A 15,513-nucleotide genomic window follows, 5' to 3' on the forward strand; every position below is an offset into this window, starting at 1 on the left:
ACACCATACAAATCGGTGACAACTCTCTCTGTTTCAGCGAAACATAGCACCTCGACCTTGTTGGTTACGCGGATGGGTACAGTTCCCTGAGTCCTCCCTGGTCCCTGTTCACCCTGTACGGGGTGCTTGGAACTACCATTGACATGCCACTCACAGTCAAGTGGACGAATAATGACAGATCGTGTACTTTCTGCAGAGGAGACAGGATCTACAGAGAGGATAGTACTTGAGGGGTCTCTCGTACTGGTATCGCAGGTACACGACTTTCAGGGGCTCTTCCAACACACCAGTTCACAGCAGCTGCCAGTCAATTGACAGTAGTCAGAGCAATTTCCAGCTGCTTGCAAACGTCAACCAACTCATTGTGTGTTCATGAACAGCATTCACAGTGGGACTGCATTTGGGATGGTGCAGTTAGTTATGGGGCAGTGAACAAATAACTTTAAATTAAGCCCAGCAATTATCTTTTGCTTTATTGAGCCAGAAAGTTGTTAATTCCCTATTAGAATTGAAGCAAATATACAAAACGAGATTTGTGTTACAGGGTGGATACGACCCTGGACAACCGGGAAATCCGGGAAAAAACCGGGAATTTTTTAGAATTCCGGGAATTTTTCATTGTTTTAGTTTTCAGTTAAATTTTTGTAATTTTGACTGGTAAGAATCGATACTCTAACAAAAGATATTGCAGAATCTATAACAAAGGATATTACTGAATCCCGCTACTGCAGAATAATACTGCAACAATAAAACGTTAATGAGAAAAAAACGAAAATAAAACATAAATTGCAAGGGAAATGTGCCATATACAACAACAAAACACAGTGCTCATACAAGCGTTTGCCAACAGCAAAATGTATCAAAGGATTTAGGAAGACTATGCAGTGCTTCATAACAACAAATTGCCTTCGATGAGCGTGACGTCACAGCTTTTTACATTAGATGAGTTACGAGCGGGCTCATGCGCATGCGCAGTTGAGTGGCGTATGAGTAGTACCTTCTCCCATTTCTGGGTACAGAAACAGGGCTGTTGGCTGTGTGAGCAGTCACAGCAAGCAGCCAGATGCCGGGAAAAATTTTACTGTCGCGCCCAACCTGCTAGATTCACGCATGCACAGCGGGCCCTGATATATGAGGGGGGGGGGGCTTCATATTCTTGAGGGAAGAAAACCTTGTTTCACAAAGCGCCTAGCATCCAGCGCATGTTTGTTCTATCGATTACTCATACAATTTTGATGCGCATCCCTGTTGGTTTTTGAACACACTCTGTAAGTTGATTTCTGAATGAATCTTAAGCCGCGCGGGGTAGCCGTGCGGTCTTGTCATGGTTAGCCCCTCCCCCCGTTGGAGGTTCGAATCCTCTCTCGGGCATGGGTGTATGTGTTGTCCTTAGCGTAAGTTAGTGTAAGGTAGATTAAGTAGTGTGTAAGCCTAGGGACCAATGACATCAGCAGTTTGGTCACATGGGGAAAAAAATCATAAGTTGATTTTTGAATGCGTGCATAGTGTATGTAAAGTCTCTGTCAGGGGAATCCTCGTCGCATCTAGAAATAAACTTTCCTGCAGGCAAAAGGGGACCGGGCTATACAAGCTGAGAAGAGTAACGCCGAACGAGTGAATGCCGATCGCTGTCTGATTATGTTGTTGCTTGGGTTTGCGAATGATCAGTGTTGTTATAATTACTAGGGAAGTCCATAGATTCAGACTATCAGAGTGGAAATGAACAACTAACAGGAATGACAGGTAAGAAAGATTACGTATTATCTTCTCGGTGTATCCAGGAAAATGAAATTTTGTCAGAAAATTTTTGGCCAGATCGCTACACTAGTAAAGGCCAGTTGTACAATTCCCGTCTAGCAGACTCTTAAGTTCTATTCTGGAAGTAGGCGGAAAATGGTTTGTACGAACATAACAAAGCCTAATCAGGGATAACTAAAGCCGTGATTCTGGCAGGGTTAGTGAAGTTAACCGGCGAATAAGTTTTGACAAATGCAGGAATAGATCCAGAATTAGTCATGAAAAGATTGTTGATAGAACGAGGAAGGAGAAGAAACGGGAACATAACATAAATTAGGGAAGAATATGACGATCCCAAATTTTCGATCTCATGCTCGAGAAACTGGAGCGTATGAATGAAATGTGAAATTTTTTTCTAATAAAGCTGTTAACTTGTAGTAGACCTAATAGGCATTTTATGTTGGTCTTCGCAGAATTATATTCTGTCTTGTTATAAAAATGACCATTGATGCCAAAACAGTCTTGTTTATTTAGTGTGTGTTAAAATTTCTGCAGTGTTAGAAACACCTATTTTGATTTATCTAGCAGGCAGCGACAAAATTTTGATGTCATATCTCAAACACTCAAGGGATTGCCCCGGTTAGGAAATATCGTAGATCTGAGGCTGATGTGCAGAGCAGTCTGAGTTACAGTGAGGTGTGTAGTCTCCACGTGACCCGTGTTTACATTTAGTGAATTTGCTGATTACTCTTCGTTTACTGCTCTCACGTCAAATGAAAACAAAATGGATTTCTGTGGCCGGGAGCTATCAAGTGAATGAAAATACATTCACATATTTACAGAACGCTAATATATGTTATTAGTTTCCAGATTTTATTTTATTTCCTCTTTTCTGACAGGCATGCATTAATCACCTTGTACAACAATGAAGTTATTTTTGTCGGTTTGCTAAAGAAATTTGATTTTTATTAATCTTTTACCCTGAGGCAGTCAATGTGTTTGAAACAAAGTGTTTAGTTCCACACTATTGGCTAACTTCAACTGCTCGCTACATTTCAAGTGCACGTTTTCATCTTCTAGCGTGTATGGCATTATGCCATAGTAAAGAATCAAAAATGAGTTAATACAGTACTGGTACTCCAAGAAAATTTACATCCCGAAACCCACACTGAAAAGCTTAATATCAGGCCGAGGCGTACTTCATTGGGAATCTGGACATATGAAAATGCTCTTTAAGTATGCACTTTAAATGTGCCATTTTAGTTTGGTTCACGAAAATCCGATGATCTTGCAGTGTCCTCTGATTTCTTCTTTTTTGACATAATGGAAGATCTTCTACTGTTTTACACACACGAACATACAGGCTTCCTGCGTCATAGCAGCTGCCAAAGCACAGTGGCGCGTTACCTGGCCCTCTCGGACGACTACTGAAAGGAACCTATTTCTAACAGGTCGCGGGAAAATATTGCCAATGGTGGTTTGAAAACATTACTTTCAAAGTAAATTTCCTTTTACGCAAGTTGAACTATGTGCGAGAATGTATGATAAATTTCTTAAACCACAGAGTGTTTGATGACGAGCCATTTGGAAGTATTTCGAGCCCAGAAGATCAGACATTCATGTTGTTATTATGAGCAAATTGATGTAGTGCAATGGGAAGCTCTCTGTCCTCTGCGGTAGCTAATTTATTTGTGGAAAACTTTGAGGACAAATCACTGGACTCGTCTAAAAATTGTACTGGCACATTTGTGCAATGATATATCTTAAAGCGTAACATGCTCAAAAAATATCAACATTATATGTGAAAGATTAGCTTCTCTTGAAGCTTATTAACATTAGAGGCCAATATTATATGTGAAACCTTTGCTTTTCTTGTAGCAACACTATGTATATTAATTTAAAACGTTAACTTTTCCTGTTTGTGTATCCACGCTACTTAAGTGATGTTGGTATTGGCTTACTACATCACGTGTCCTGTGGTCTGAATATCCGCTGTCAGCGGCTGGCGGGATCGTGTGACAAGAGCTATGACTGTCTTACAAAAGCACATCACAATCTTCGTTACAATGGTTCGGAAAGTAACATGCAGTGTTTAGTGGAATTCGAATTTATACTTTCGCAATACGAAAATATGCAGCATACATGTTGCTGCACATCAAAAATCTTTCCAAAAGGAGTTTTCTTCCCTAAGTTTTGTTTTCTAAAGTGCCGGGAAATTCTACGCCCGTGTATAAAAACATATCCATTCAAAGGATTGATAAGTTTTACAGTTCTGAGGGGAAAATATACTGTCACTTAATTACATGGAAAAAGTGTGTTTTCATCTGGGAGAAAGTATATTTTTAACCGGGAAATCCGGGAAAAATCCAGGAATTTTTTTTCCTTGTCCACGTATACACCCTGTGTTAAAGCAACACAAAAACCTGTAATAAAAATTACTAGTTCCCTAAAACTTCCTGAAATATATTTGTTAGCAAACTCAAAAAGAGTTTACTTACAATAAATGTAGATAATATATTTGGCTATGATTTATGAATTGGTACTTAAAAATAAATGACAGCATTCGTAGATCTCAGGTTTGTGTGTCAGTCTTCACCTGTAAAAGGTGCCAAAATTCCTTCTAATATAGTGTGGGTTCCTCTTAGCATAAGTTTTGTCTCGTATGTAAGATCTCAAGTCAGGACATGGTTGCAGATTTTAAGGGTGCCAATAAATTTTATGGTGATCTGTTTCCAAATTTTCTTCTTGTGTGGGAACAAATATGACACACCATGATATGGAAAATACTTAAAACTTGCATCATTTTACATTATTGAATACTGCTTCATCACTTGAACACTTGAGTGCCAAAAAAAAATTCAACTTCAGAGGTCATGAGGGGCTAAATTTTAAATTTCTTGAGGAAATCCCTGGCCTTGCACGTTATTTATCTAGATGTACCCTCCTCCCACCACCACTTCTACGTTCTCCGTGATTCCTCCAGGGGCAGATTTGCAGCTTTACGTCAGATCCCTTTTAGGCTGACTCTTGGGGACTAACCCCCCCCCCCCCCTTTTCCCCCATCTAGTAAACTTCACACAATCAAAGAGACCCTCACCATGTAGCATTCTTCCTTCCACCTCTCCTGGCAGGAGTTTGCCATCTAATCCTCTACCATATTTGTATCAACTGTACTAGGTTGACACGGGGATTTTTACTCCACAATGAGCTGCCCCCGGTTTGTGGTTGCCAAGTTCCCCCTCATGGTGATGCATATTGTGCTGGACTGCCCCCACATTTTGGCCCTGCACACTAAATGTGCCCTCCCACCTTCCTTGTACAGTTATTAGTGGACGATCATTGCATTTCAGTGATTGGAGACTATTTGTATAGCAGTGGCCAATGTTCCTCCCAGGTTTATGTCCTTGAATTTCCCTCTGGAATTGGAGTCCCTCAGTTAGCATTGATGGTTGTGAAGGCCTTGGTGTTACCTCCACACCAGCCATGTTATCCCCCCTTCTTCCTTATGGCTTGTCTGGTCTTTTCTGCCATGTTGTTTCCCCTTTCCTTGTCTTTTCCCCCCCTAGTGTTCCATTGTATTGTGATCATGGAATGGTATGGGGATCAAGAAGGGTTGGTAGTGGTGCTGGTGCCCAAATGTGTCCTCACCGTTTCCCTCCACGCCCCTACTGTTCTTTTCTCTTCCTGCTGCCTCGACTTTTCCTCTTACACCTTCATGCCTGTTTCCCCTTCCCCTTGACTGAACTGTGCTGTTTGTGGGAGAGGAACAATGGGACTGTTAGGCTGCAAATGTCTTTGAGACTGGGATAACCAAGGGAGATTACAGCTTTTACAGAAGAAACACTCACAGTTACGTTCACAATAGAGATTCATGACAAGTCCATAAATTTTCTAGATCTCAATATTAATACCAATGCAGAAACACACTGTTCCCAGTTCTTAAAAAACTCCAAAATAGATTTAATAATCCTTTTTCTTTCCTTTTATTTTCAGGAATTGGAGACTATTTGTTTGGCATTGCCTAGTGTAAGAGTTCATGTGTCAATATAGTAGATAAATATCTGCATAGAGGCACAGGCTGTTTTCTAGTGTCAGAACACATTGTTAATCAGTATGTCTGTTACAAGTGTACTTGTGTTTCTGCTTAAACAGACTAACTATTGAGACACAAGAATATTTACTAGATACATTTTACACACTGTATATCTATTTGTAACATTGGTGAGGGTATTATATATGCTTTCCTCAAGCATCTCAGCCATTGTTTTCATTCTTACACAGCATTAAAATGTATGGTTTTTTTGTGCTAGATTTTTCTTTTCTGTGATCTGTTTGCCACACTGTGCACAGCCATTTTAAACATTCATAAATTATAGAGCGCAGCAATCAGTTGTCTTTCCCCACCCCCGCGACTAAATCCAGATTTCGGCTAGTGCCTAGCCATTATCACTGCACTATTTTCTTTCAAAGAACTGTGACTGATGCCCGAACAACAAGGAACGGACATGTTGAGACTAGAAAATAGTGCATTAATAATGGCTAGGCACTAGCTGAAATCTGCATAAGACGACTGATTGTAGCACTCCATAATTTATAAATCATATCACTGTCGTCATGTGCACCCACTTTCCTAACAGAAGGTAACCTGACGAAGTTAAACATTTATATGACTAAAAATATTGTTTGATGTTTCACCCAACATTTTCTAAGAAATTAGTTGCGGTGTTCAGAAGTTGAATTTTACCACATTGTCTCCCCCTACTACTGGGTTCTGCTGATGGAAAAATTCAGCCACTGCTAGAATTTAATCTGGCTGTGTATGAGACAGTCTGCCCCTCAGTGATCACCATATCTGGTTGCAATGCGGAGGGTCGGGGTTTGATTCCCAATAGTGTCAGGAATTTTTCCTTGGTGGGAGGACTGGTATGGGTGCACTTGACTTTGTGATGTCAACTTTGAACTGAGGAGCTATTTAAATGAAACGTGGTGGCTGCAAGGTCTCCAAACCAGCAACAGCTGGGAGATTGGTATGCTTACCGCATCTGCGAAATGTCATGCAACACGACATGGTGGTCAATCAGTTGGTTCTTTTGACTCATATGGGCCACAGTGTGGTGCAATGCTGCCTTAGTCCTTGGGCAGCTATTGTCTTACAATTACAATTTTTGCGTGCATCCTTTTTGTTTTCCTTTTGGTAATCTTAATCAGTATTATGGGTGTATTGTAAGACATCTTGTCAGTTCTGTGGCTTCTAAAAATTTCCTTCAAAATGATAATTGGCGGATCACACACTTTAACTTGGCCCATGAGCAGAGGGTACTGGAAGCAGAAGCTTGTGATTGGCTCATAGAACATTAGCTGTTAGGACAAGCCCCACCTCCTCCTCCCAGAGCAGCCAGCTTATAGCTCTTAGAAGAAAGAACACATAATTTATTAATGCGCCTCAGAAGTTATATAGAAGTTGATAGCGAGTCACTAGAAAGACTCCTTGATTATTTTTACAAATAATATTGTCAGTTAATGCTTACAATACCACTCATGAATCAACACTAGATTCCCAATGCCCATTTACTGCTACAGCATGCAGTACTGTTACATAGCTAAGGTTGGCAATGAGCACAAACATTCCAGAGTGGCACAAAGTCAGCTGAAATGCACCCATCAGAGAGGGGCCAAGTAAAATTGTGCGATTTGTACATAAGCATACATGACCCGATACATACAGTATCTCAGCATTCAGCTTTTTTATAGTAATTACATTATTTAGCTTTGCTCTGATGGTACCTTTGGGACGTTTCTTGCTACTTTCATTACCTTCTCCTCCAGTAATAGGGCTTACTTCACAGTGGAAAGTGCCAAGTTTTACTGTTATTTTGATTACATGTTGAATTATAAGTCCACTTAGATCCGGGTTGATAAGTCACGTCAAGGTCAAAGAATGGCAAGGACAGACTGCCTACAAGAAACATAAGCCTTGTAAAGTACAGTAATGTTCAAACTGACCTTTCTATTGCTGCTTTTATTCCAAGTATGTTTGCACACTACATGTTCTGGAGCAGAAATTTTGCCACTATTGATTTTGGAATTTGAATGGGCAGATGGTCTTTACTTGTAATAATTTATTATTGATCTTGTAATCATATGAGCTATTAGGAGTGTGTGAATGTAATCAACTTTGACATTTTTTATATTCACAAAACGTATTTTTCCTTTTCAGCGCTGATGGCAGTAAACTGGGTGAATGGGCCATTATTGAGTTACAAGGAGACCTTCGGAACAGATCAAATGACACTCTACACTCCCAGTTGATTGGAGACTTGCATTACACAGAAAAGGTGAATGTAACAGGGTTAATCAATTTACTATTGTTATGTAATAACAGTAAACATGCTTCTTTGTGTCATTGTCAGCCGCTTAGCTCTTTAGCTTTTAATTTACATTTCATCCTCAAAGCGACACACATTTTTATAAAAGATTTATCCTCTTTGGTTTTATGAACAGCCTCTCATGTAGAGGTGGCTAATGGGGTACTAGTTTCCTGCCAGATATCTCCCAGCAAGACTTACAGACTTTAGCACCAGACCCCAAAACTACTCTGAAACTTAGATAGGAATGCATAGTTTATATATAATTATTTTTGGTTCTACCATTGTCGTTATGGATTTCACAGTTCATTCCAGGTTCCCGTTCACTGTTAACAACAAATTCCACTTGGGAGAAATTGTATTGTCATGTAAGACACTTTGGGTATCCAAACCAACTTCTGCAAGGGTTTGATTATAAATTTTACACAATATTCTTACTGTTTCTTTGGAATAACTGCATTGCTACAGAATATTATGCTATAGGGCAGTATTGGGTGAAATTATGCCGGCAATCCTGTTTGCAAGTCAACACATCGTGAAAGTTTTCTGAGTGTAAACCAGGCAGAACTGAACTTTTTGGCCAATGTATCTGTATGCTGGCGCCGTTGTAGTTTATTATCCACTTGGAAGCCTGAAAAGTTCACATTTTGAGCCTCAGCTAGTATGTGCATATTTCTCTCTACCCTGTAAGTCATTTTGACATGTTTGGAATTGCATAATATAGACATTTAAGTTTAAGGGCTAAGCTGTTTGGTGTCAATCATTTGTAAGCTTATTCCATTATTCTCTTGAGTATGTCTGGACCCTTTACAAGTCTTTTGCACATCGGTTCCTTAACAATTCCCCCCGCCCCCCGTGGATTGGCAAATCAGTCATGTAAGTCAAAAATGATAGTGGGGAAACACCGAACCATATGATACACAATATTTAAATTTTCCCCACTCTGAATCTACTTCTATTCAACCCTCTGTTTTTTGTTGTTAAGCAAGAGGAATACTTTAATACAAAACAGTTTTGGTTTCCCCCAATAGAATCTTATAGTACACAGTTGAAGACCTTGACAAGATCAGAAAAAATGTCAACAGTGAAATTTTTGTTGGTTTGTTCTACCAGAAGTGCGTTGCTCAGATCATATATTGCTTTCTCTGTAGAGAAGCTTTTATGAAATTACTATCATCATTATTGCTAATCTAGTATTAATCATTATAGTTGTGAAGTATGTTCATTTTTGTGTGTCAGATTGGTCCTCTCTACCCAATATAATCCTTAAGTTAACGTTTAGAGCCTTAAATAGCACTACTTTTAGAATATAGTCGCCCTCTGTTTAATAAAATTCAGGAATTGTAATTGGCATCAAATCACATATATTCTGTTGAAAGATACACCATTGAGACTATTGTGAGCTGCAGTATAAGCTGTTTGAAACCCTCTGCTGAATAAGAATGCCTTTCAGATTTCTTCATGCGTAATGGTCTTCTGATATAGGCGTCCACATTGCTCGTAAATATTTTCCACTGTCATCTACACATCTTCCATTGTGTCATTCTGTTTCGTGCACCTGTATTCTTTTCTCTCCAGGTGATACACATTTGTATATTTTTCAATGAGAGACACTGTAAATCACTTTTGAAAACTTTATTTGAATTATCAGAAGCTCCCAGTCTATTTAAAGGTATCTGTTTCTTTTATTCACTTATTGACGTAATCGCAATAGCATTTCTTGATGTCAACAACCAGTTTGTCACTGGTAGTGTTGAGACACACTGCTTCTTTTGTTGCATGTCCAGTTTATGTATTTACATAAATAAAATACAAAGACTGGTAGGTGTGTTTGTGGAGCAATGTTGGCTGCACTCATTATGAAGTTTGATGGGAGGACTTGGAGGTAAATGAACACTTGACTGTAAATATCTAATAAGGGAACAACAAGCAGACAACATATTTCATAGCAATCAGTTAAAAGTAATTATGCCAAATCCTCAGATGAGAAAAAGTGTGAAATGCTCAATGTATTCGAAAGAATATTGGTTGTGATGCCCAAAGTTCACAGACTGTTCAAGGTTACATTAAACATTGTTTTATAGTAAATGAGAAACAATCAGCATTATAGTGTAAAGTAATGTTAAAGATGTGTAACTTTTGTTCATGGCCTGTCTTCAGGATATCTTCTTAACTGTTCAGTACTTGCATGAAAACTGGTATCACACTCATAATTTGTGCCAGCTCACAACCTAATTACCTATTCCAGTCTAATCTAACCAACCAGGCCAAGTAGCAGGACAGTCTGTCAATACTACTATTAGCACTGCTTACTATATTAAAAACTATTTTCAAAGCTGTGGCAACGGAAGTTTAAAGCTCTCTTGTAGCATGCAGTGAAACCATGAATAACATGTGGAGAACCTCCTTTTCCACCTCTCTTGCATTATTTAAATTGATTTGATTTTTGTTGATCCCAGAAGTCCTATTGTGTGTTGTTGCATGTGGAAATGGAACAAGTCAGAATTGCAGGCAGATTCCATTTTCCTATATTGCCAAGAAGCATTTGACACCATGCTCCACTGCAGATTTCTAACAAAAGCAAGATTGTACCAAATAAGTGCCCAGATATGTGAATAGCACAAAGGACCTAGTACATTGTCCTCGATGGCAGTTGTTCTTCAGAGATAAGGGTATCGTCAAGAGTGCTACTGCGAAATTATGTAATAGGACCATTATTATTCTCTGTATACGTAAATGATCAGACAGACAGGGTGAGCAGCAGTCTGCAGCTGTTTGCTGATGATGCTGTGGTGATGTCACTGAGTGACCGTAGCATGAGTTGTGGAAAAAAAATCTCATGATTCTTGAAAACAGCAGTATTAGAGTGCCACATGATGCGGTCAGGTCGATTTAAGATCTAGGCGTAACTCTGTAAAGTGATATGAAATGTGAAGAGCATGTAAGGATTGTCGTGAGGAAGGCGAATGCTCAACTCTGATTTAATGTGAGAGTTTTAGGAAAGTGTGGTTCACATGTGAAGGAGACCACATTTAGAACATAAGTGCGATCCATTCTTGCCTACTGCGCAAGCGGTAGGGATCCCCACCAAGTTGGATTAAAAGAAGACATAGAAGTAACTCAGAGGTGGGCTGCTAGATTTGTTCCTGGCATGTTCAATCAACACAAGTGTTACGGAGGTGCTTCATGAATTCAAATGTGAATCCTTGTAGGGAAGGCAATGTTCTTTTAGAGATCTGGCATCTAAAGCTGGTTGTAGAATAACCCTACTGCCACCAACTTACATTTTGCAAAAGGTTAAGGTTCATTCATATCGGCTTCATGATCTGGACTCCTATCTGCATTCCTTCAGAATCTCAATACCTTTCTCCCATCTGATTCACCTGGGTCTCCTCTACTCAACACGTGACCTTTCTGGACATTGATCTCCACCTCTCTGACAGCTCTGTCCTCACCTCTCTGCACATTAAACCTACTAACCACCAGCAGTACCTGCATTTTGACAGCTGCCATTCCTTCCACATCAAAAAAATCCCTCCCATATAGCATAGCCACCCATGGACACCACATCCGCACCTCTGCAGTGACAACTCCCTTCCCCAGTATGCGGAAGGCCAGTCCCTCGTCACCCAGTATGTCCCTGGACTGGAGCAACTGAACCATTTTCTTTTCCAGGGCTTTATCTTTCATCCTGCCTTAAAATGGACTTCCCACCCAAGAACCTTCCCACCAGTCCTAAAATTGAGTTCCATTGCCCAGCCAACCTACAGAACATCTTAGTTCATCACTTTGCCACTGCCATCCCAACTCTTTGCCACTGGTATCATATACCTGTGGCAGACCAAGGTCTCAATCCATGCACGCGGGACCTCGTACTCTAGTCCTCTCACAGGCTTATCCTATCCCATCAGAGGCCGAGCAACTTGTGAAAGTAGCCATGTTATATATCAACTCTGCTGCAAAAGTGCACAGCTTTTTATGTTCGTATGACTATCAAGCAGCTGTCCACTAGGATGAATGGCCTGCAGCCAAACAGTTGTCAAGAACAAAGTTGACTATCCAGTGGCACAATGTGCAGCAGCATGCTAAATTTCAATGGCTGCTTCACAACCCATGCCATCGGGATCATTCCTTTCATCACCAGCTTATGTGAACTATGCAGATGAGAGTTGCCCTTACAGCACATTTTCTGCTCCTATAATCGCTCTGGCATTAATCTCACATAATCCACTGCCCCCTCACCCTCAACCCAACACTTCCACTTCCTGCATTCTATCGCACTCTTCCAATTCATGTCCCCACATTGCCTTCAGCTTGTGGTGTTTCGCACCAGTTGATACAGTCATGCCAGCCCGTATACCTGCTACCCGGCCCTCCTTCATTACTAGCCGGCAAACCGACTGTGTCCATCCGAGCCACTAGCCAACCTCAGTGCTTCTCCCTGTCTCCCACCTCCCTCTCCCTCTACACACCACACACAGTCCACCTGGCAAAAAAATAGTATTGGCGATGTTACTCCAGCTAGCACCATGTAGGTACTTTGTGTGTGTGTGTGTGTGTGTGGGGGGGGGTATTCATTCTTCTGTGTGTACCTATCAAATATAATAATGGATTTCTCTAAAGTATACCACTTTTAGTGCAATTTTTTGTGTAAACGTACAAGAGACAACGTTAATTTGAAATAGTACTTACATGACCAGGTGCGTGGTGTATACGTTACACCGTAGATGCAGTTCCACGAATAACTTATTATTGTTTTTCATCTTGTTGATGCTGCAATCGCTCTGACACAACTAAACAGAAGTTGAACAGTGACTAGAAAGGTATCACCAGTGAGATGGCTCAAGACTTGGCATTTTTCCAATAAAGTGCAAAAGGTGACTGGTGTATAAAATACACTAACACGCTTACCCGAGGTTTAATTGGCATTTTCTAATGTCACTGCAAATGTTTCTGCACTGTGTGATGTTATAGGTTGCTTCTTAATCCGATCATCTCTGCATTTTTGCCCTAGGATTTTTCTTAAATTTTTTCTTTTTTTATACAAAATGTTTGGTATCTGCTTTCCTGTACAGAATTAATGGTTCTCAAACATAGGTATGTTCTGGTTTAATGACAGTTGTTATGTTTCAGTTTTGCGTCCTTTTTTTAGTTGTTGTTGTTTTTCAACAACAGATCATGTGCATCGGTTGGTAGGACATGTTCTGAGGCACCAAGGGATCACCAATTTAGTATTGGAGGGCAGCGTGGAGGGTAAAAATCATAGAGGGAGACCAAGAGAGGAATACACTAGGCAGATTCAGAAGGATGTAGGTTGCAGTAGATACTGGGAGATGAAGAAGCTTGCACAGGATAGAGTAGCATGGAGAGCTGCATCAGGCCAGTCTCAGGACTGAAGACAACAACAACAACAACAACAACATGTAATGTTAAAGCGGTGAGACAGTAGAAACAAATTAATCAAAACTGTTGTTTGTTGCATTACACAGTGTGAACAGTTGCTTTCTGCCACCAATTCTATACTTAAAAAGTTTTTTACGAGTCATAATTGATTTTCAAACTAATAAAAGGGTGATTGTCTTGCATTTGGCTTCTTTCTTCAGATTATTATTTTTCTTTCTCATCATACGTTTAAATGCAAGATTTCATTGGTAGCTCTCATAACTTTTTCTTTGCGTCCTTCCCACAGTCATTGTCTTTCACATGTGTAGGCTGCTGGAACTAGCAAAGATTAATTAACTAGATCTGAGTAGAGATGTTGAAAGACCAAATCCCATTTTGGGGCAGTAAAAGACTATATGGCGACAGTAAAAGTTTATATGGGACTGCAGAAATCTGGAGCTTATTACATACCATGCGAGTGTAGGAAAGCATATATCGGACAAAGTATTTGCACAGTTGAATCAAGGTGCGCAGGAACACAAGTGGCACGCCGACCTCCAGTACAGCCCACAAAATCAGCAATTGCTGAACATTGCCTTGAAACTAACCACAAAATGAAATACGAAGACACAAAAATTCTGCAAAACACATCCCACTATTGGAACTGTGTACAAGCATGTTGTCGAAATGTGGCTACATGAGAACCTCATCAACAAGAATAATGGGTTTCAACTTAGTAGGGTCAGTGGAGGGAGGAGACAAATTGGTATATATACTGCACCCACTGGCCCAGGAAGTCAGTGAACAGGAATAACTTGATGATGATGATGATGACATTTTATACTGTCGAAAATTTGTCCTAGGATGATCGACCAATCCGGCTGCATGTCCAAGAGTCTTTCAGGCCATATGAGCTATTTCTACAGGTCATTTCTACCATAGCAAATTATCTGTACGATGTGGCAAAATTACCTGTACTAAACAGGAATCTCTCTCCTCAAGTGTCCTCACCCCCTTTGGCTCCAAACATCCTACTCCCACCACTTACAGAACTCACGGCGGCAAAAGTTGCTGTGGTCAAACAGTACTGATACCACCAAATTTGAGCATGTTAAGCGATGAGGGAGAATGCAGGAAAATGCTGAAAAGAACGACATACTATAGAGATTCTGCTGTATCATGTAGCTAACAGAACTTCCTAGATTTTTGGATCTAGATATTCAGATAATTGGCAAAAAGAGAGGCTAAGGAAGGATGTTTTTTAATTTTCGTTTGAACTTGTTTGATTTCCAAATTTCTTCCTTTGTGCTGGCTGGGTATTTATTGAATAGCTTTACACCACAGTACATAAATCCATTCTGAACCCAGGGTTTGCCACAAGTTCTGGAAATCAGGGAGGGAATTTCAAATGTGTCAGGGAAATTAAAAAAAAAAACTTGGGAAAATCTAGCTTTTGTCTCAGTAGATGGAATGGTTTGTTTACTGAGACATCATGCATCATTATTGGCTGGGTGCAGCTGAGTATGTGAGCCGCTTCCCTACTCCCTCATTCTTATTGCTTCTTCCCTTTCTGCTGCTCCCCTCAGCTTTGTCAGTGCTGTCACTACTACTTGCTGCTAGCCTAGTAGTGGCCGACAAGAGGCATCTGATTATCAGAGACTGTTGATGAAGTGGCCAGACACAGCAGTCATGTGTGCATGAGTTGTGTCTGAATGGTTGTGTATGCTCTTGTGTTCTGACAAAGACTATGGCCAAAAATTTAGTTGTGAGAGTGTGATTGTCTTTTCTATGTGCCTGTTTGCGACTTGGTGATCATCTTCACGGTGAGTTGTTACCTATCATAATTAGTATTGATTTTCAGAGTATTCACGCAAGTTATCTGTTGCATGGATTGATCACTGCGGTCTCATTTTGTCAACATGGTGTCTGTGACATGTAAATAGCTGGCCACACCAGTGGACTTCCATAACGGGCCAAAACTGCAGGACATTTCTGTGAGTATCTCTAACTGATTGGGCCTGCGAATTTG

At 40.3% G+C, this 15,513-nt stretch overlaps 1 protein-coding gene across 1 annotated transcript in view; it reads left to right on the forward strand.

The window, feature by feature from the left end:
- Positions 1–15,513, forward strand: part of LOC126235950 (chromosome transmission fidelity protein 8 homolog) — a 40,915-nt gene that overhangs the window by 18,520 nt on the left and 6,882 nt on the right. Inside the window, exon 4 of the mRNA XM_049944920.1 lies at positions 7,955–8,072. Coding sequence (XP_049800877.1) covers positions 7,955–8,072 — 118 coding nt within the window. The remainder of the gene's footprint in view (positions 1–7,954; positions 8,073–15,513) is intronic.

The sequence above is a fragment of the Schistocerca nitens genome, chromosome 2 (assembly GCF_023898315.1).
Source record: "Schistocerca nitens isolate TAMUIC-IGC-003100 chromosome 2, iqSchNite1.1, whole genome shotgun sequence".
NCBI classification, from domain to species: domain Eukaryota; kingdom Metazoa; phylum Arthropoda; class Insecta; order Orthoptera; family Acrididae; genus Schistocerca; species Schistocerca nitens.